Genomic DNA, 22,188 nt, shown 5'->3' on the forward strand with positions numbered 1-22,188 from the left:
ATAATTCAAACCATTTTGTTCTTCTCAGGTTTTTATTCAAATACCTTGGGCTCCTTATCTCAGGTAAATAATGCTTCCTGAGGCAATTGGCAGAAGTGCTTATGATTGGTAGGAAGACTGGCCATTTGCAGAGGATGTGAGTTTCAAGCCCTGTCTATTCAAGCGCTTTTGATAAAGGCTGATTGAATTTTGCTCGTTAAAAATAACTACATTTGATCAAAGCAGTAATATGTTATTCCAGAGTGCAGACTCCGTATGTTCATTGGTGCAGCTGCGATATTCATTCATCTGAGAAAAATAGTATTTTTCTGGAAGCCAATCGCAAACTAATTAATTCAATATTTGCGGAGGTTTATTTGTTTGTTAAGGCGCTTCAAGAGCTAATACTGTATATATTATAAATCGGGTGATTGTCCAGGGAGGAAAGCACCAATGTTCCCGTTAAGCTGCACGGCCCCGCAGCGATCGGGAGGCCCCGCGCAGGCCGTTCACTGGCTTTGCGTGGGAGAAACTGTGCGCGCGCCAAGATTTCAAAGGGCCGCGCAGCCACTTAAAGGGGCCACGCTCCCCCCCCCCCCAAAACAATTACAGGGAACATTAGTGAACACCCCAAATTTCTAAACATTTTTGAACAGCATGCCGCTCGTGAGGGTGAAATTTGTGGCAGCTGGAAACATCTGCCCTTATATTATCTGTCATGATCGAGCCAAGTGTGTAATCTCTTAGGATCACAACCTGGCAAAACAGGGATGAGGGGGAGTGTTGCTGAAATAACGAACTACATTCGTGTCGTACAATCGGACCCATTTTGATTCCCCTACAAGTGGTCTGAGAACATTTCCCGGCCCAAACGCAGTGGGGGGAAAAAAAAACAAGGAGCTTCCTCAGAATCCGTCTCTGCAGCTGGAATCAAACCGCGGTTGTGTTCGATTTACGAACAGTTGCTCAGCCCGCCGCACCAGTCCATCCTGTTGACTTAACAACAGAAAATGCTGGAAACACTCAGCAGGCCAGGCAGCATCCGTGAAGCGAGAAACAGAGTTAACGTTTCAGGTCTGGGACCCTTCGTCAGAACTGGAAAAAGCTGGAGATGTAACAGATATTAAGCAGGTGCAGAGGTGGGGGTTGGGGGAGGGAGAGGGGCGGGGAGGATCTGAAGGAACAGCCTGTGCTAGAATGCACGGCAGGAGTGGTTAAATGTTGCAAATGGGGATAGCAGAATCATACAGCCCGAGGGGTTATAGTTTGAAATTGTTGAACTCTTATGTTGAGTCCAGAAGGCTGTAAAGTGCATAATCGAAAGATGAGGTGCTGTTCCTCAAGCTTACGTTGAGCTTCATTGGAACAGTGTAAGAGGCCGAGGACAGAGTGGGAGTGGAGCGGAGAATTAAAGCGACAGGCGACCGGAAGCTCGGGGTCACCCTTACGGACTTAGCGGAGGTGTTCCGCAAAGCGGTCGCCCAATCTGAGTTTGGTCGCCCCAATGTAGAGGAGACAGCATCGCGAGCAGCGAATACAGTATACTGTATCCTGTTGACTTACCTGATTGGCTCAGGTTTCAGATGGAAGTTCAGTGCATCGACAAGGAGCTCCTCTGAAAATGGTGGCTTTCCCTCCTTTCGCTGGACGTCAAGGTGAGCAGAATTACACAGAGCATGCACTCCACTGTCCGTGCGACTGGAGATCGAGATGTTGACTTCATTGATGGGCCGGAGCTTCTGCACCGCTCCCTAGTGTATATAGTGGGAACACAGGTCAGTAAACTGCAGCACAATTGCACAACTTCAGTCCAGTAATATCTTTTCAATATAAACCAAGGTGAAGGCCCACGTTCCATAGTGCAGGACACCTTCAAAGCTGTAAAGAGTAAATAGAAGGCAAAATAAATCAGAAGGATTAGGCGACACCAAGCTTGGATTTTAAAAGCCTGGCATCTGGTGAAAAACAGCCTGGAAATGACTATCAGCGATGGTATCATCAAGTACTTAACGCTCATATTAAATTCCTCTCTTTGCTATTTTACTGGCAGTTAAAGCCTCTGTTAAAAAGTGGGGAGAGGAGCTTGATATGAGCATGTTAAGGATTTACACAACTAAAATGTCAATTGTAATTTCTAGCATAAGACGAGGGTCGGTAAGGAGACCCATAGTTTGAGGCCAGAGAAAGGTGGTGTTGGAGGAAAAGGATGCGTACGATGATATCACATCACAAGGGCCATTCTACTATGGTCTTATCTGAGAAGTGAGACTCTCTGAAACTGCAACAAGATTCTGCAAAGTTTTTCCGAGCAGTAATGTTTATGAAAGCGAGTGGCCACAGTTGCCATACTCTCTCAGCAGAAACACAATGCAACTTGAGGAACCCCAGAGCTGGAATATTGCGGTTTAAATTGCCCATAATTCTAAACAGACTACACTTTTTTTTTAATATAATGCCACATTCTCTTCACGCACAAACTGTGTTTCCGATTTCCATCTTGACATTCAATTGTAACTCCAAAGAAGCCAGATGGATGATTTCCATTTGTCATATAATTTTCTTTTAAGCAGTCATTTTTAAACAGCTGTTTTTATTAAATCAAATGCAGAGAACCCCATGAACCAGTCTACAGCTGTATCTGTACTCCAAGGCAGGGAGAACTGCAGTGCTTTGCCAAAAAAAAAAAGCATTTTGTGCATTTCTCCAGGCTTCTGTGTCCACTTTTCAGGGGAATGGAAAATACTTGGAAAAAGAACAGAAAATCTAATATTATGAAAAGAAAATCAAAGGTTCACTAGATTGATCCCTGGGATGAGAGGTTGTGTAGAATGGGCCTATACTCTCTGGAGTTTAGAAGCATGAGAGGTGATCTCATTAAAACATAAGATTCTGAAGGCGATTGACAGGGTAGATGCTGAGAGGTTGTTTCCCCTGGCTGGAGTGTCTAGAACCAGGGGTCACAGTCTCAGAATAAGGGGTCGGCCATTTAAGACTGAGATAAGGAATAATTTCTTCACTCAGAGGGTTGTGAATCTTTGGAATTCTCTGCCTCAGAGGGCTGTGGATGCTCAGTCGTTGAGTATATTCAAGGCTGAGATCGATAGATTTTTGGACTCTAGGGGAAATCAAAGGATATAGGGATCGGGCGGGAAAGTGGAGCTGAGGTCGAAGATCAGCCATGAGGGCCGTATGGCCTACAACTGGTCCTAATACTTATGACTGAAATGTGGCTTCATATTTTCCTCTCCCACTCCATAGTCCACATATTGTTATAGTTGCCGTGTTTGGAAGGTACTGACGAAACTGCTCTCTATCTCCAGAAATCTTTGTCGAGCCATCTGCGCCCAAGCCATTTCCATATTTGGTGACAACACTGCAGGAAACCTGTAACTGTCCTTGTTCAAGCTGCTTGACGGATGGACTTAATGCAGCTTTGGGTTCACGGACACAATTACTGGCTTTTAAACAGAAGGAAAATAGGTTTTTAAATCGAGAAATCTGTATGAAGGGGCATGGCCCATAGTGCAAGATACCAAGGTTCAGAAAGAAGGGAAGGTACTTGTACTTGCAGAGCACTTTACCATATCTTCAGGATACCCCGGAGGGCTTCACATCCAATGAAGTGCTTTTAAAATGCATCATGGCAGCCGACCTGCACACAGCAAGATCCCACAAACAGTACTAGAGATGAATGATCAGTTAATCCGTTTTGGCGGTGGTAGATGAAGGAGGACTATTGACCAGGTCACCTGGAGAACTCCCTGTCCTCCTCCTAATAATGCCATGGGAGCTGTTGCATCCACCTGAGCAGGCAGCCTCACCTTGATTTAACAGCCCAAAGGTGACGCCTTCTACAAGTTGCGGCCTACATTATACGCTCAGGGCCTGGAGTGGGGCTTGAACCAATGGCTTGGAGACAAGAGTGCTATAGCTGAGCCAAACTGAAAAGAATAAGAGAAAATATGAGGTATTTTTTTTAATCTCGTACTAGGCGATTGCCAAAGCCCTCTGGCAATACGTGGCTGCACAAATGTAAGAACTGTGCATGTGTACAACACCTGCAGGCGTGACTGTACTGAGCTACAATCTGTGACTGAGTAGCTCAAGTTTCTGCTTTTTCTTTTATTGAGAGCCCGGTTATTTTTTTTCATTGGCACTGCTCCTAAACACACAGCCGTTCCAAATCCAGAGAACAAAGGCTTGCTGTTGAAAGACAAGAATAACTGGAAGACACGCACAGGTCTACACATTATATCAAGGTTTGAATTGTGAATAAATGATGGGAGTGGGGTGGGGGGGTGGGGTGGGGTGGGGGGTGGAGTGGGGTGGTGGGGGGGTGGGGTGGGGTGGTGGGGGGGTGGGGTGGAGTGGGGTGGTGGGGGGGGTGGGGGGTGGGGTGGGGGGGTGGGGGGGGTGGAGGGTGGGGTGGTGGGGGGTGGGGTGGGGTGGTGGGGTGGAGGGGTGGGGTGGTGGCGGATGCGAGCTACAGGGAGTCAAACCCTGCTCGAGGAAAGTTCTTAAAAGGCGTTTCCTTGTGAGGATCTGGATAAAGAGCCGGGACGTTATCAAAGACAAGCTCTGATTTTTGAAATAAAAGAAAGACTTGCATTTCTATAGCGCCTTTCACGACCACCGGACGTCTCAAAGCGCTTTACAGCCAATTAAGTACTTTTGAAGTGTCGTCACTGTTGTAATGTGGGGACAGACAGGCCAGGGAGACAGTAAGCTGGATAATTGCCAGCCGATTCAAGAGAGTTTGATCATTTTGCAGGGAAAGAAACAATTGAGTAAAGGGTTTTAAAAAAAAACTTTTTGAGGACCAGGCCTGTATATTCCCTGATCGTCCTTTCCAATAACATGAAGGGGGAATGGGCTTTTTTTTTTTTTTTTTTAAATTCGTTTCTAGGATGTGGGCATCGCTCGCAAAGCCAGCATTTATTGCTCATCCCTAATTGCCCTTGAGAAGGTGGTGGTGAGCCGCCTTCTCAAACCGCTGCAGTCCGTGTGGTGATGGTACTCCCACTCCCACAGTGCTGTTAGGGAGGGAGTTCCAGGATTTTGACCCAGCGGCGATATACTTCTAAGTCAGGATGGTGTGTGACTTGGAGGGGAACTTGGAGGTGGTGCTGTTCCCATGCGCCTGCTGCCCTTGTCCTTCAAGTGGTAGTGGTCGCGGGTTTGGGAGGTGCTGCCGAAGAAGCCTTGGCGAGTTGCTGCAGTGCATCTTGTAGATGGTGCACACTGCAGCCACAGTACGCCGGTGGTGGAGGGAATGAATGTTTAAGGTGGTGGATGGGGTGCCAATCAAGAGGGCTGCTTTGCCCTGGATGGTGTCGAGCTTCTTGAGTGTTGTTGGAGCTGCACTCATCCAGGCAAGTGGAGAATATTCCATCACACTCCTTACCTGTGCCTTGTAGATGGTGGAAAGGCTTTGGGGAGTCAGGAGGTGAGACACTTGCCAAAGAATACCTAGCCTCTGACCTGCTCTTGTTGCCACAGTATTTATGTGGCTGGTCCAGTTAATTTTCTGGTCAATGGTGACCCTCAGGTCTGCGCTTCCTACTCATGTGACAGCAGGGGAAATTCTACACAGAATCTCTGTTCCCCATAATATTTAGGATTATTGGGCATTTGAAGAGAACACAGTTTAATTTTAAAGAGACTGCCTATTTATTAGGGGCTCTTTCAATGATATACAGCCTCCACATACTCCAGGAATAAGTCATTTCTGACTTCTGGGGAAGTCACATGCACATAAAAATATTGTCATGACATTATAAATACATGGTCTGTTTCTTGCACATTGCATAAGGTCCCAGGGCCTGCATCATCTCAGTAGTGTGAATGAGTGCGACCGTCCACTTAGCTCCACCATTCAGTTGCTGGTTTGAGTTGAATCTTTGCACTGCCCTGGCCTCCCGCGCATTCCCGAGAGTGACAGCAAACTTTTGCTCCCCTTCTCCTGACAGAACAGATTCAGGTGAGGGTAGAGTTCGAAGGGCACGAGCCAGCTTCTGATAGAGAGAGCACGCGGTGCAACCCTGGAACCCTCTGGCTAAAGAGCCGGACAATCACTGCCCAGGGCTCCCGTGACAAAAGGCCACTTGGGCGGGGAACCACAGTGTGGCTGGCACCTGTGGAATGGTAATCCCGTAATAATCAGCACCTTCAAGACCTGAGGAGAAATCGGGGCTCGGGGCAGGGGAGAGAAACATTCCAAAGGGCTCGGAGGCTTGAACATTCCATTCCTTCCAAGTAATTAAGTTGTAGAAAGCTTTGTATGGCAGAGATTTTGACACTGGTACTTTCAATAACAAGTATGTCAAGTGCTGTATTCTCTCATCTGCAAATCTATCTGTAAGCATCACTTGTCAGAAGATTCTCAGAATTTTATAATTCTCTTTTTAATGGGCTCCAGGCCTGGAGATAAATCTCAGCCACATACGGAGCGAATCAAGCTGAAAGGAAACCACAAGAAAGAACGCATTGGAATTCCACAATGATGATGTGTGGCAGGCCCAGGTCCGTCCCGTCCCTCTGGTGCACAACACACACAGGGCAGCAGGAAGAGGAGTAGGCAGTACAAGGTGCAGATCAGCTGGGGGTCTGACCGACCATTACTCTACACCAGCGAGGGCTGGTTTTAATAAAAGTGCTCCACCTAAGAGAATCTGTGAAATACGATTATTACATTATTGCCACACACAGATTCCATAAATAAGACTCGACTGATATAAATCCCAGCGTGAGGGCTAAATGTCATAAAACCACAGCTATTTTACCCTTTCGCCTTCTTGAGGTTCTTACTTCTGCTGGGATACAGTTCCCAAGGCACCAGTAGCCCTCCAGTACACCGCCCGAGTGCCCTCACAAGTCAGCCGGCTTTTCCACCACCGAAGGCATCACAGCAGAGCCCGTTTCTGTCCTCGTCTGACGTCCACACAGCTGCACTTACCAGCGGGCTTCAACGGGCAAGGATCAGGAGTGGGGATTCTTTTCCCCCTCCCCTTTCCCCAGCCTTGGAACGCTGCTGCCCCCAGCTGAGATCAGGAAAATAGGCCGTTCTAATCTCACATTGTTGGATAATTTGGTCGTAGGAACATGAGATTCCGTCCAGGGAATCTCGATTGGGCACAAAGCCAAACTCCAGACACACAGGCCGAGAAATTCGTCTCGGGCCATGGCGCTAATCGGGCGGTATCAGATCGGATCGGATCGGCCACCCGTTCAAAGGTCACAGGAATGTGGTTGCTGTGGAGGCGTCGAAATCTGTGCGGATTGTGACCAGCAAAAAGCAGGGTAAATCTGACCCAAGCCTACAATCCCAGTGTCTGGTCCTGATTCACCGACTACTCACCCCCATTACAGAAGAAAGACTTGCATTTACAGCGCCTTTCACGACCACCGGACGTCTCAAAGCGCTTTACAGCCAATGAAGTACTTTTGAAGCGTCGTCACTGTTGTAATGTGGGAAACGCGGCAGCCAATTTGCGCACAGCAAGCTCCCACAAACAGCAATGTGAAAATGAGCAGATAATCTGTTTTTGTTATGTTGATTGAGGGATAATTATTGGCCAGGACACCGGGGAGAACTCCCCTGCTCTTCTTCGAAATAGTGCCGTGGGATCTTTTACGTCCACCTGAGAGAGCAGACAGGGCCTCGGTTTAACGTCTCATCCGAAAGACGGCACCTCCGACAGTGCAGCACTCCCTCAGCACTGCACTGCAGTGTCAGCCTAGATTTATGTGCTCAAGTCCCTGCAGTGGGACTTGAACCCACAACCTTCTGACTCAGATGCGAGTGTGCTACCCACTGAGCCACAGCTGACACTACCTCTGATTCAGGTGAAACACTTTTCATTGCTGATTCCTAAGTTTAATACATTCCCCCGCCTCAGCTGCTCACATTGTGCAGGATTCAGCAAATTCCTTCATTAAAAATGGGTCATGACTCTCGCCAACCTCCAGATTTAAATGCAGGTTGCATATTGCTGAATAATATTCCAGATTCACCATATACTGTTCCACGATTGGGAGATCTTACAAGGAACGGGAAGGTGCAAACGCTTTTTCATTTATTTTCATCCCCCCACATCCGAGAGGCTGGGGGTGTGCAGTCTGCTGTAAAGGCCAGGGTTGGTTGGCTGACAGGTGCAACCCGACAGAGACTTAACACCTGACATTTTCTTCGCTCTGCGAGGGGGGGGCGTTCCCAGCATCTGCTCGCTGCCTGCCTGCACCAGCAGTTGAAACTGGAAAGCCGGCAGAAGGGCAGATCCATCCTGTGCCCCACTGCTCCGCAAGACAGTGCACCAGTGCCGCAGCACATCAATCTCTGCCCACCCCCTCCCTCTCCCCCAGTCACTCTGCATATTTATGGACAACAGCATCACGTCCTTACTACCCCAACTGTTCCTTCCTCGGAGAGTTTAGCTTTACAATCAAAGCACCTTTATTTCAAAATGGAAAGACGCTTACTTATAGAAGGGCGAACCAGCCGAATTGTTGAAATCGGCCTTTCTCTGCAGACTGCGCATTATTAGGCAAAGTGTAAATAAAGTTCAATAAACTACTTTGCATAATCAATATTTAATGCAAAAATATGCACAGAGTGCATAATAAGGAGCTGTGGGACTTGATTTCCAGCCCACTTGGGTCACAGTTCACTTTGCAACGTTGCTGTTTGTGAGGTATCAGGTCAGGATATAAATCAAATCTCGAGTGCATTTCAAATGGATCCTCCACACCTTGATTGCACCACCACAGGACAACACTGCGGCATAAACATTAAACCCCATCAGTAAACCAGGCAGGCTCAGTTTCCCCTCGGTTGCAGACATGGCTCTGACAGTGCCCAACCCATTCCCCAACACACCCAACTCACAGCGAAGGGGTGAGGCCAGAGGCTCCTCCTGTTCCTCACAATTCCAGAGCTGTACTCAATACTCCCGCTTCTCTTCTTCTTAGGCAGTCCCTCGGAACCGAGGATGACTTGCTTCCACATTAAAAATGAATTTTCAGGTGACTGATGAGTCCAATGTGGGACCTACAGTCTCTGTCACAGGTGGGGCAAATGGTGGTTGAAGGGGCGGGTGGGTGGGGTGCTTGGGTTGACGTGTGCTCATTCCGCTGTTTGCGCTTGGCTTCCGCTTGCTCCCGGCGAAGAGACACGAGGTGTTCGGCGCCTTCTCGGATGCTTCTCCTCCACTTTGTGCGGTCTTGGGCCAGGGATATACCAGGTGTCGGTGGGGATGTTGCACTTTTTCAAGGAGGCTTTGAGGGTGTCCTTGAAGCATTTCCTCTGCCCACCTGGGGCTCTCTTGCTGTGTCGGAGCTCCGAGTAGAGCGCTTGTTTTGGGAGTCTCGTATCGGGCATGCGGACAATGTGACCCGTCCATCGGAGCTGATTGAGCGTGGTCAAATATTCGATGCTGGGGATGTTGGCCTGAGCGAGAACACTTGATGTTGGTGGGCCTATCCTGCCAGTGGATTTGCAGGATCTTGCGGAGGCAGCGTTGGTGGTACCTCTCCAGTACTCTCCAATACTCCCACTACAGTTTGACCAACACTCCATACCTCCTTTGAGGTGCATTCTAATCCTCTTTCTGTACAATCTAGTATCTCATTTGATCTCTTGACAGCAGCTAGACATGGGCCTGATGTCTCGAGGGATTTCTCTCTGACTCTCGATTTCCTGATTTGACTGTCAGTATTTTCCCCATGAACTCTCTGCTTATTTCCTATCCCGACGTGCATCATTTTACACTTATGTACGTTAAATTGTCCCACCCACCTTCCCAAAACAGCTAAGGCCCCCGTAGCTCCTCCTCATTCTCCACTATTTTAACCACCCCTTGCTATTTTGATATCACCTGCAAACTCGGAGATGAATCTGCCAACGCCCTCTTCCAGATCACTCCTGAATGTGAAGAGTATCGGCACCGATACTGAGCCCTGCAAGACCCTGCTCGCCACACCCCCTCCACCCAAAACACCGGTGTTTACACAAGCCCAGTTTCCCATCGCCCAGCTCCGACTCAAACCATCCCAACACGCTGCCACCAATAACATGCCTGTTCACCAACTAGTTTTCCAAGGTGGCTGTATCCAGGACACAATTCTTAGCCACCAGTGGCTGTGCAGCCCAAAAAACAAGCCTTTCATTAGAATCATAGAATGATACAGCACAGGAGGAGGCCATTCGGCCCATTGTGCCTGTTCTGACCTTATTTGGTCCTAACAGTGACATCACTGAAGCTGCCAAGAGCTTATGCTAACAAAATGCCAGCAATAACCACGGAACATATCTTTCTTCTTACAATGGCGGGGGAGTCCAGAACCAGGGGTCACAGTCTAAGGATAAGGGGTAAGCCATTTAGGACTGAGATGAGGAGGAATTTCTTCACCCAGGGAGTGGTGAACCTGTGCAATTCTCTACCACAGAAGGCAGTTGAGGCCAATTCATTAAATATATTCAAGAAGGAGTTAGATATATTTCTTAAGGCTAAAGGGATCAAGGGATATGGGGAGAAGGCAGGGACAGGGTACTGAATTTGGATGATCAGCCATGATCTCATTGAATGGCGGAGCAGGCTCGAGGGGCCGAATGGCCTACTCCTGCTCCTATCTTCTATGTTGCTATGTTTGTGGTATGCAGCTCTCCTTCTTAGGTTTACAACATTCAGCACAGCACTATTTGCGCATGAATACCCGCAAGCTGTAATTTTAGATTGGGCTATTTTACAACAGTAAATGCGATAATTGTCTCTTATGTAAGACTACAGTAGCGGCTACAGTTGTCCTCAAGGGCGCAGATGTTTTAATAAAAATAGAATTCTGTTTCCAAAGGGCAGCAGTTGGTTCACAATATTGGTAGGCTGATGGAATTTGTTTACATTCTAAATCAGTCTAAATAGGACGCTCTGGTATTCTTACAGGATAGCATAGTAGCGCTGCACTGAACATCTGCCCTGGTTCTTCTGAACTTCAAATATCCCATTTTACACTCCTCGAGTCAAAATCAAGACCCACTGCACATTCTCCAACTCGTTCTTTTTCCCAATCTCGAAACTACGGACTCCTTACCTCACTTGGTCTTTCCTCCATTCATCAACAATCTTCAGACCCCTACAGATCAGTAATGCTGAAGATGTTAAGCATAATCTACATAAGTGTATGAAAAAATCTTGTGGATGGCACGCACGTCCTGTCTACTAACCCTTGTGTCACGCTATTGAGTCACCCTTTTTATAGGTCAACATTTAACACTAAAATCACTTTGTAAATATTTGAAGGAGTTTATAATGGAAAATCCTATCTAAAGAAGAATTACTCAAAATGCTTTTTGAAAAAATGCATCTCCATATTCCCCAGCAGCTAAAATTCTTAGGGGGAAAGATTCGGTTGCTTTGCTCCTCTAGTTAGCGCAAAGCAACTCGCGCCCGGGCGCGGCGCCGCCAGCGCCGCCCGTGAAATTCAGTGGGAGGTTAGCGGCGGTGGTAACCGTTAGCACCCTGCGGCGCTGCGCCGCCGGCGATGACGTCATCGTCGTACGCAGCACCCCGGCCGCGATCTTCGGTAGCGCCCCCTGGCTTACCGCCGGATGCTATGTCCGACGGGGTCAGGGGGGCCTACCTGCGGCCGGGACGGCGCTAATTAAAGGCGAGGTACCGGGTGGCCATTTTTGTTGCTGGCCGCCTGCCAGCACCTGCCTCCACTCCCATCCCCGCCCCCCCCCGCGGAGTGCCGGCTGCGCTCCGTGAGCCCGGCACTTCTCGAGTACCGGGCTCGTTTTGCCGGCACTCACAATCCTTGGGAGCCCAGCTGGGCCCCAGGTCGTGCTGCGCAAGACCCCACCCCTTTAAGAAGTGGAGGAAGGCCTGCAATATAGCGGGGGCGCTTCCAGTAGCGCCCGCTTCCCTCTTGGGGCGCTACCACTCAATTTCGGTCAAGAGCGCACTAATTTTTTCGGGGCGCTAAAAGTAGTGCCCCGGCGAAGTTAGCGCCCCAAAGGGGGCGCGACTCAATTTTTCGCCCATAATGTCCAAAATAAGTTCTAAACAAAAATTTTAAAATACATATTTCACAATAACATGATTCAAAATTTACCCACTGAATTGTCTATTAATACCTTCGTTACAGTTTTTACTTAAAGGCCTCAGCCTCTCTCAAAAGCCTGGGCTTCGACTGTATATTTTACCTCACAGGAGTTGGAGGCAGCTTTCAGCCAACTCTGCATTCTGAGCATGTGCCGTTTGTCGAATTTCCAAGCATGTAATTGCGATGTTTTCCATTAGTGCTTCATGGTCTTCTACCCGCTCCCAGGTTTCTCCAGCCCTGTGCTCTACCCTCAGTGGCTCTGCCCCACCCCCAGAGGCCTATGCAGCTGCTCTGCTCCCGGTTGTCGCCATGTCTGCGCCTATCCCACATTTCTGGGCCAAACTTTGCAATTCTCTCCCTGCTCCGTGAATGCCCATAAGTGGTGTGGTCAAGCTCCACTCGTCCTCAGGCCAATCACTCCCACACCACCTCTTGTGCCAAAGCCCCAACTCCCTCCTAATCTTGGGCGTTAGACCCTAGTTTCACTCGGATTTGCAAGGGTTGTACTGGACTCCAATCCAGACATGGTGACTGCTATCTTGATACATAACCTGAGCTTTCACAAAGGTAAGAGGCAGAATCTAACTAGATCAGCAAAGGAACATGCATAGATCACACATTGGGAAAGATATAGGCAACAGAACATAAGAAATAGGAGCAGGAATAGGTCATTCGGCCCCTCGAGCCTGCTCCACCATTCAATAAGATCATGGCTGATTTTCTACCTCAACTCCACTTTCCTGCACTATCCCCATATCCTTGATTCCCTTAATATTCAAAAATCTATCGATCTCTGTCTTGAATATACTCAACGACTGAGCCTCTACAGCCCTCGGATAGAGAATTCCAAAGATTCACCACCCTCTGAGTGAAGACATTTCTCCTCATCTCAGTCCTAAATGGCCGACCCCTTATTCTGAGACTGTGACCCCTGGTTCTAGACTCCCCAGCCAGGGGGAACATCCTCCCTGCATTTACCCTGTCAAGCCCCTTAAGAATTCTATATGTTTCAATGAGATCACCCCTCATTCTTCTAAACTCTGGGGAATATAGGCCTCGTCTGCTCCATCTCTCCTCACAGGACAATCCTCCCATCCCAGGAATCAGTCTAGAAGGAAGGAGCAACGGACAAAAAGTGTGACGGAGAGAAACTGAAGAGGAGGAGTTGACCCCGAGACATGTGGACAACATATTGAGAAAGGTATACGAGAGCCAGAAAGAGAGGGAGAAAGAAAGAGAGGCTGGAACACAAACAGAGAGAAGGAATTTGTGAGCGAGAACAAGGTAGGGAAACAAAGAAACACATTTTTTCTGCGAGGGGGTTGGTATTTTCTGCAATTGGGTGACTTTCTAAATGGCTGGCCGTCAGCAAACCACTACAGCAAGAGAGAAAGCGAATCCCCGCGTACAAGAAACGCAAGCAGTCGGAGGAGGTTGAAGCAAGCAGTGGGAGATCAGTAAAAGCAGGTATAATTGGCAGCCACCCACCAGTTACTCTGTTCTCATTGATGGAGCAGCTCAACCCCTCTATAGAACAGGCACTCGGAGGAATCAAAGGGTGTCAGCAGGACTCAGCCCCTCTCCAATTGGCATGCTGTGTGACCAACAACAGAAGCCCATGGTTGACAATAAAAACAACTGTGGCGGCATTAGTGTAATGGCAGAGTAAATCTGTTTTGTGGCCAGCGATACAATCCCACTGTGTCACTGGTACACACTGATCAGTGAACTCTAATCTGTCACGGGGTACCTCATGTTGCACTCACACTGCCCCCCACCCTGTAATTCCACTTTCAGTCTGGGTACAGTTGCCTGTGACTCATTTTCAAATGGCCAACACCCTCGTCACGGTGTAGCAGGAGGCAATGCATTGAAGTTGTTTTATCTCAAGGCTAACTTTTCAATCTGTAATGTACGAGCGGCAAAGAAACGATTCCTCGCTGCACATCAACTTTTGGCAGCTTCCACTGAAGTTTAAAATGATAACGAGAGAGTTTGGACATTATAGGCCGTATTTCGCGCCCCCCCCACGGGTGCGTACGAGGTGCTCACGCGCCCGTTGGGGGCCGCGCAAGTTCCGGGTTTAGGTGTGCAAAGCGCGTGCGCGAAAACCCGGAACTTGCGTTCTGTCAAGAATCCTCTCGACAGATCCTCCGCATCCCCGGGAGAAGGGCCTCTGCGGGTCGAGAGTTGCACTATTTGCCCAACTTCCTCCTGCTGAATGCCCGTAAAATTCTTACACTTGGTAACAGCAGGCGTAAGAGTTTAAAAAAATAAAAAAATAAAATGTTATCACTCACTTATACCCTGTCCAATAAGGTAAGTTTATTTTTAGCCCCGTTAAAAAATACAATTTTTTTTTCTAAAAATTAAATTTTCATTTAAAATATTTAATTAAAGGTCATTTTAAATATGTAATTTTAAAATGTTTTATTTCAATGTGTTTGTGTATTTTGTAAGTGATCCCCATTCATACTTACGGGGATTCCGTACGTACGCAACTCCCATAAGTATGAATGGGGATTCCCTTCTTTGATTGGTTGGGCCGGCCAACGTGATCCCAGGGGCGCGTGCGAACCGCCTGTGCCCCTGGGATACGTGGGGCTCTGCCCTCGGATACCCGGAGAGGCCCGGGATCGCGAGTCTCCGTATCTCCCGGGCCACCAGGTACATTCGTAGATATTTTACAGGTCGGAGACATCCGCCCGCGGGAAGCCTCTGATCACAATTTCAGGCCCCGTTATATTTAACATTGTGATCAACCTGTGACCTCTACTCAGCTGGTGGGGGTGAAATGAATGAGGGAGATTCTTGAATATGTTTAACATATGGTCTTTTTTTTATTAAGGTATTATACTCATGAGTCTATAATTTACTGTTATCATCCCTCCTCTTGCAAAGGCACTGAATTATGAAAGAAAAAAAACTTGCTTTTATATAGCGCCTTTCACGGCCTCAGGACGTCCCAAAGCGCTTTACAGCCAACTATGTACGTTTTGAAGTGTAGTCACTGTTGTAATGTAGGAAACATGGTAGTCAATTTGCGCACAGCAAGCTCCCACAAACAATGAGTTAATGACCAGATAATTTGTTTTATGGTGGGGTACCGTTCTAGAGGCCACAACTGAGAGTGTCGATCCTTCACGTTTGAGCCTACATAAATCAGCATGAGCGCGCTGTGTGGCCCCCTGGGGCACTGCAGTCTATTCCAATCCTATTCTCACCCAACGTCTGCACACGTGCCCTTTCCGGCAGTGATCACTGCCGTTCAGGCCTGGGCAGCTCCCGAGCCCAGAAACACTGAGGCCGATTGTCGCCGCTTTACTGTCACTCGAGTCTCTGTCAGCAGTATCACACCGGGGGGATGCGTTTACCTACCGAGTCACAGGGGGCTAATGAATTCATTTTTTTAGCTGTATGAAACCACGAACGATTACTTCCAAAAATAAGGCAGCGCATTTATACTCAAGTCACATTTTAAAGCGGTCGGTAAGCAGCTAGGATATGACTTTCGGCGCACGTGGTTTATAAGTTTTACATCGTTATATAATTTTTACTCCAAACTTACCAAGGAGGGACGTGGCAGCCTGGCCTTAAAAGGACCGTGAATGCTCATTATACTGCAGTTTTTGTACAGTATCAGCCAATACAACCAGCGTGAAATAAAAGCCTCTACATGCCTCCATCAGTAATCACTACTTTTAATTCTTCGCTTTCACCCGTACCACAGACATGCTACTCAGCCAACGACAAAGTAAAATCACTCAGCCCTAATCCAACTTTCCTGTATCAAAGCAAGGGTTGGCGGCTGCCCTGTGCTTGGAACACGAACAAGGACCATTAAAGATTCAGCCAATATCGAAATGCCAAGAACATCCTGGCAGTTTGTGTAAGCTGCATAACGTCTGCCATGAGCTGCTCCAACGTGGCAAGTGAAAATCTAACCACCTCCCCTTGACATTCAATGGCATTACCATCGTTGAATCCCCCACCATCAACATCCTGGGGGTCACCATTAACAAGAAACTTAACTGGACCAGCCACACAAATACTGTGGCAACAAGAGCAGGTCAGAGGCTGTGTATTCTGCAGCGAGTGTCTCACCTCCTGACTCCCCAAAGCCTTTCCACCATCTACAAGACACAAGTAAGGAGTGTGATGGAATACTCTCCACTTGCCTGGATGAGTGCAGCTCCAACAACACTCAAGAAGCTCGACACCATTCAGGACAAAGCAGCCCGCTTCATTGGCACCCCATCCACCACCTTAAACATTCCTTCCCTCCACCACCGGCGTACCGTGTCTGCAGTGTGTACCATCTACAAGATGCGCTGCAGCAACTCGCCAAGGCTTCTTCGGCAGCACCTCCCAAACCCGCGACCTGTTCCACCTAGAAGGACAAGGGCAGCAGGCACATGGGAACACCACCACCTCCAAGTTCCCCTCCAAGTCACGCACCATCCTGACTTAGAACTATATCGCCAATCCTTCATCGTTGCTGGGTCAAAATCATGGAACTCCCTCCCTAACAGCACTGTGGGAGTACCTTCACCACACGGACTGCAGCGGTTCAAGAAGGCAGCTCACCACCACCTTCTCAAGGGCAATTAGGGATGGGCAATAAATGCTGGCATTGCCAATGACGCCCACATCCCATAGACGAATTTAAAAAAAATCCTTAGACACAGGAACTATCAAATGTGTTACAAGTTTGTAACAGACTCCAGGCTAAATGTTCATAGAATCACAGAATCTTACAGCACAGGAGGCCATTTGGCCCATCATGCCTGTGCCAGCTCTTTGAAACTGCTATCTAATTAGTCCCATTCTCCTGCTCTCTCCCCATAGCCCTGCAAATTTTTCCTTTTCAAATATTTATCCAAATGCCCTTTGAAAGGTACTATTGAATCTGCTTCCATCACCCTTTCAGGCAGCGCATGCCAGAGCATAACAACTCGCTGCGCAAAAAAATGTCTCATCTCCCCGTTAGTTCCTTTGCCAATTATCTTCAATCTGTGTCCTCTGGTTACCGACCCTCCTTCCAGTGGAAACAGTTTCTCCCTATCTACTCTATCAAAACCCCTCGCAATTTTGAACACCTCTATTAAATCTCCACTTAACCTTCACTGCTCTAAGGAGAACAATCCCAGTTTCTCCACATAACTGAAGTCCCTCATCCCTGGTATCATTCTGCAAAATCTCCTCTGCAGCCTCTCCAAGGCCTTGACATCCTTCCTCAAATGTGGTGCCCAGAACTGGACGCATAACTCTAGTTGAGGCCTAACCAGTGTTTTATAAAGGTTTAGCATAACTTCCTTCCTTTTGTACTCTCCGCCTCCATTTATAAAGCCAAGGATCCCGCATGCTTTTTAACAGCTGTATCAACTTGTCCTGCCATCTTCAAAGATTTGTGTACATACACCCCTAGGTTTAGTTTATATTACCTCTGCAAATTCTTCCTCCCAAAATGAACCTCGGACATCCTGTACCCAATGCTGCTGTATATTTCACTTACACTCATACACCTTATTCTACTGGCTATTATGCTTGTATGTTATCTTTAATATTAAAAATCATACGTGTGTCCACACTTCCTCTGTGTCACTTGACTTCTTGTTGTCATGTTTTTGCCAAGACTTTTTGGCAACTTTATTCCATTATAAATTCCTATCTCCTTTTTTCTTCTACCATTTTTTCCTCACTAACTCAAATTTCTAAGCTGTAAACCAAGGGTTTAACTAAAATTTAAAAAAACATATCTGACAGTAACATGATTACACTGATCCATTGAATTGTTTTGCTGTTTTGAAATCCCTAAAACAGATACACTGAGACCACTCCTTATAGTGCCACCCAACACATCATTGCTGAAGCCCTTCAATAGGATGGGTAACAGTGTTACTGGATTAGGGATTCGGAAAGAATTGCAAAGCTGCTTTTTACAGATGATAATGTGTTTTTGGTGGACTCGACCGGGGAATCTTGTGTGCTCTACCCACCATCTGGAACAGTGGGCTAATCAATGGGACAGGGCTGTGGGTTCTTTCTTGGGCCAAGCAGGGGATCTCAGAAGTATTCATAAGAACATAGGAAATAGGAGCAGGAGTAGGCCATACAGCCTCTCGAGCCTGCTCCGCCATTCAATAAGATTTGGCTGATCTTCTACCTCAACTCCACTTTCCCGCCCGATCTCCATATCCCTTGATTCCCCTAGAGTCCAAGAATCTATCGATCTCAGCTTTGAATCTACTCAAAGACTCAGCGCTCACAGCCCTCTGGGGCAGAGAATTCCAAAGATTCACAACCCTCTGAGTGAAGAAATTCCTCCTCATCTCAGTCTTAAATGGCCAACCCCTTATCCTGAGACTATGCCCCCTAGTTCTAGACGCTCCAGCCTGGGGAAACAACCTCTCAGCATCTACCCTGTCAATCCCCCTCAGAATCTTGTATGTTTCAATGAGATCACCTCTCATTCTTCTAAACTCCAGAGAGTATAGGCCCATTCTACACAATCTCTCATCATAGGACAGCCCTCCCATCCCAGGAATCAATCTAGTGAACCTTCGTTGCACTATCTCCAAAGCAAGTATATCCTCCCTTAGATAAGGAGACAAAAACTGTGCACAGTACTTCCAGGTGTGGTCTCACCAAGGCCCTGTACAATTGTAGCACGACTTCCTTACTCTTATACTCCAACCCCCTTGCAATAAAGGCCAACATGCCATTTGCCTTCCTTATTGCTCGCTGTACCTGCATGCTAGCTTTCTGTGTTTCTTGCACAAGGACACCCAAATCTCTCTGAACACCAACATTTGAAAGTTTCTCACCATTTAAAAAATATTCTGTTTTTCTCTTCTTCCTATCATTTGAACAGTAATCGTCATTTGTTGCAGTTTGTCGATTTCTATCAGTACTTGGCTGCTCTGCTTCATTCCTCTTTCGAGACAGATTGGCTCACTGACTCGTGTATCTATCCTAACACTGATCTTATACCTTGAGTACTTTACCTGGATCAATTGAAGACTTGACCAGGTACACCCATAGCTTCCAACTTCTTCATGGGGGTTGCATGAAGGTGCAAGAAAGCAGCCATTCGTCCCATCATGCCTCTGCCAGCTCTTTATCAGGGCAATCCTCCCTGCCCTGCCTGCTCTTTCCTCATATTCCTGTGCTTCAAACATTTATCCACTTTTCTCTTAAACGATGCAATGGTCTTTGCCTCAACCACTCCCTACAGCAAAGCATCCCATACTCCAACAAGCCTCTGCGTAGTTCTCTTAGCCCCTTTCCTCACTCTGAGTAATAATTTTAAATTGATGACCCTTCATCACTGATATCCCAACTAGAGGAAATAGTCTAAGCTTGAAAGTCTTACGGAAATCGAGGAAAACAGTGTAAGTAGAGTTCCCGAGGCTCACGATGCTCCACAATCTCATATAAAGCTGTAACCTGCCCTAACGTTTCTCACTAAAAATGGAGGGGAAACAAGGGTCTAATGAGGGTGAGGAACTTAACGTAATTAATATAAGTAGAGAAAAAGTACAAGAGAAACTAATGGAACTAAAAGCCGACAAATCCCCTGGGCCTGACGGCCTACATCCTAGGGTTCCAAAAGAGGTGGCTGCAGAGATAGTGGATGCATTGGTTTTGATCTTCCAAAATTCCCTAGATTCTAGAACGGTCCCAGCGGATTGGAAGGTAGCAAATGTAACTATTCAAGAAAGGAGGGAAGAGAGAAAACAGGGAACTACAGGCCAGTGAGCCGGACATCAGTCGTCAGGAAAATGCTGGAATCCATTATTAAGGAAGTGGCATCAGAACATAAGAAGTAGGAGTAGGAGTAGGCCATACGGCCCCTCAGGCCTGCTCCGCCATTCAATAGGATCATGGCTGATCCGAACCTAGACTCATGTCCACTTCCCTGCCCGCTCCCCGTAACCCCTAATTCCCTTATCTGCTAGGAAACTGTCTATCTCCGTTTTAAATCTATTTAATGTTGCAGCTTCCACAGCTCTCCGAGGTAGCAAATTCCATAGATTTACTACCCTCTGAGTGAAGAAGTTTCTCCTCATCTCAGTTTTGAAAGGGCAGCCCCTTATTCTAAGATTATGCCCCCTAGTTGTAGTCTCACCCATCAGTGGAAACATCCTCACCGCATCCACCCGATCAAGCCCCCTCACAATCTTATATGTTTCGATAAGATCAGGGCACTTAGAAAATCATAACATGATTAGGCAGAGTCAACATGGTTTTATGAAAGGGAAATCGTGTTTGGCAAATTTATTAGAGGTTTTTTAAGGATGTAACTAGCAGGGTAGATAAAGGGGAACCAGTGGATGTAGTATATTTGGATTTCCAAAAGGCATTCGATAAGGTGCCACATAAAAGGTTATTACACAAGATAAGGGCTCATGGGGTTGTGGGTAATATAGCAACATGGATAGAGGATTGGTTAACGGACAGAAAAGAGAGTAGGGATAAACGGATCTTTTTCAGGTTGGCAGGCTGTAACTAGTGGGGTGCCGCAAGGATCAGTGTTGGGGCCTCAGCTATTTACAATCTATATTAATGACCCAGATGAAGGGACCGAGTGTAATGTATCCAAGTTTGCTGACGATACAAAGCTAGGTGGGACAGTAAGCTGTGAGGAGAACACAGAGTCTGCAAAGGGATATAGATAGACTAAATGAGTGGGCAGTAAGGTAGCAGATGGAATATGTCAGGAAATGTGAGGTTATTCACTTTGGTAGGAAGAGGAGAAAAACAGAATATTATTTAAATGGTGAGAAACTTTCAAATGTTGGTGTTCAGAGAGATTTGGGTGTCCTTGTGCAAGAAACACAGAAAGCTAGCATGCAGGTACAGCAAGCAATAAGGAAGGCAAATGGCATGTTGGCCTTTATTGCAAGGGGGTTGGAGTGTAAGAGTAAGGAAGTCTTGCTACAATTGTACAGGGCATTGGTGAGACCACACCTGGAGTACTGTGCACAGTTCTGGTCTCCTTATCTAAGGAAGGATATACTTGCCTTGGAGGCGGTGCAACGAAGGTTCACTAGATTGATTCCTGGGATGAGAGGGCTGTCCTATGATGAGAGATTGTGTAGATTGAGCCTCTACTCTCTGGAGTTTAGAAGAATGAGAGGTGATCTCATTGAAACATACAAGATTCTGAAGGGGATTGACAGGGTAGATGCTGAGAGGTTGTTTCCCCCTGGCTGGAGTGTCTAGAACTAGGGGGCATAGTCTCAGGATAAGGGGTCGGCCATTTAAGACAGAGATGAGGAGGAATTTCTTCACTCAGAGGGTTGTGAATCTTTGGAATTCTCTGCCCCAGAGGGCTGTGAGCGCTGAGTCTTTGAGTAGATTCAAGGCTGAGATAGATTGTTGGACTCATGGAGAATCAAGGGATATGGAGTTGAGGTCGATGATCAGCCATGATCTTATTGAATGGCGGAGCAGGCTCGAGGGGCCGTATGGCCTACTCCTGCTCCTAATTCTTATGTCCTCATAAAAGGCAAAACACCGCTTTACTAGGTTACTATATAACTGTGTTAAAATACTCCTGCATACTCCATGTTATACTCCTGTATCTTACTGATTCATATTATTTTTGGAGATCAGTTAATACAGTGCATTCCAAATTTAGTGCAGGAAAGCGCTGCTTGAGAGGTTCTGATAGTAACTTTACATTATCACTTACCTCCAAGTAATTCTGAACCCCAGGAGTAGGTTGGTGTGAAGGAGCTTTCATCACTCCGCTGTAAAGAGTGAAATACAGTGTTTGTATTAGTGGTCACCTTACGTAGCTAACAGAGGTGCTACGTAATGAACTGCATTGGAACATAAACCCATTGAGAACTTGCAGCTTTCAGAATAAATCTAGAGAAAGCCTACCGTTCGTGACGTTTAACAAAAAGGATTTTGTCTACAAATCTAATGTGGAACTTATCATGACATAGGAAATCACAGGATATAAGAATGCAGCAGGTAACAATGTATAGAACTGAGAAGGCACCAATAAATTTGTTTATTTGCAATTATATGTTTATTTGCAATTACATTTATGTCTTGCACCAATTAAATATTAACGCACTCTGGTCACAGTTTGGT

At 46.9% G+C, this 22,188-nt stretch overlaps 1 protein-coding gene across 1 annotated transcript in view; it reads right to left on the reverse strand.

The window, feature by feature from the left end:
• pusl1 (pseudouridine synthase like 1) overlaps positions 1–22,188 on the reverse strand; it is a 90,037-nt gene that overhangs the window by 66,303 nt on the left and 1,546 nt on the right. The window contains exons 2-3 of the mRNA XM_085967551.1: positions 21,779–21,836; positions 1,543–1,730 (exon numbers count right to left, since the gene is read on the reverse strand). Coding sequence (XP_085823677.1) covers positions 1,543–1,730; positions 21,779–21,836 — 246 coding nt within the window. The remainder of the gene's footprint in view (positions 1–1,542; positions 1,731–21,778; positions 21,837–22,188) is intronic.

Source organism: Somniosus microcephalus, chromosome 25 (assembly GCF_052327205.1).
Source record: "Somniosus microcephalus isolate GS21.2 chromosome 25, FLI_Smic_1.0, whole genome shotgun sequence".
Lineage (NCBI taxonomy): Eukaryota > Metazoa > Chordata > Chondrichthyes > Squaliformes > Somniosidae > Somniosus > Somniosus microcephalus.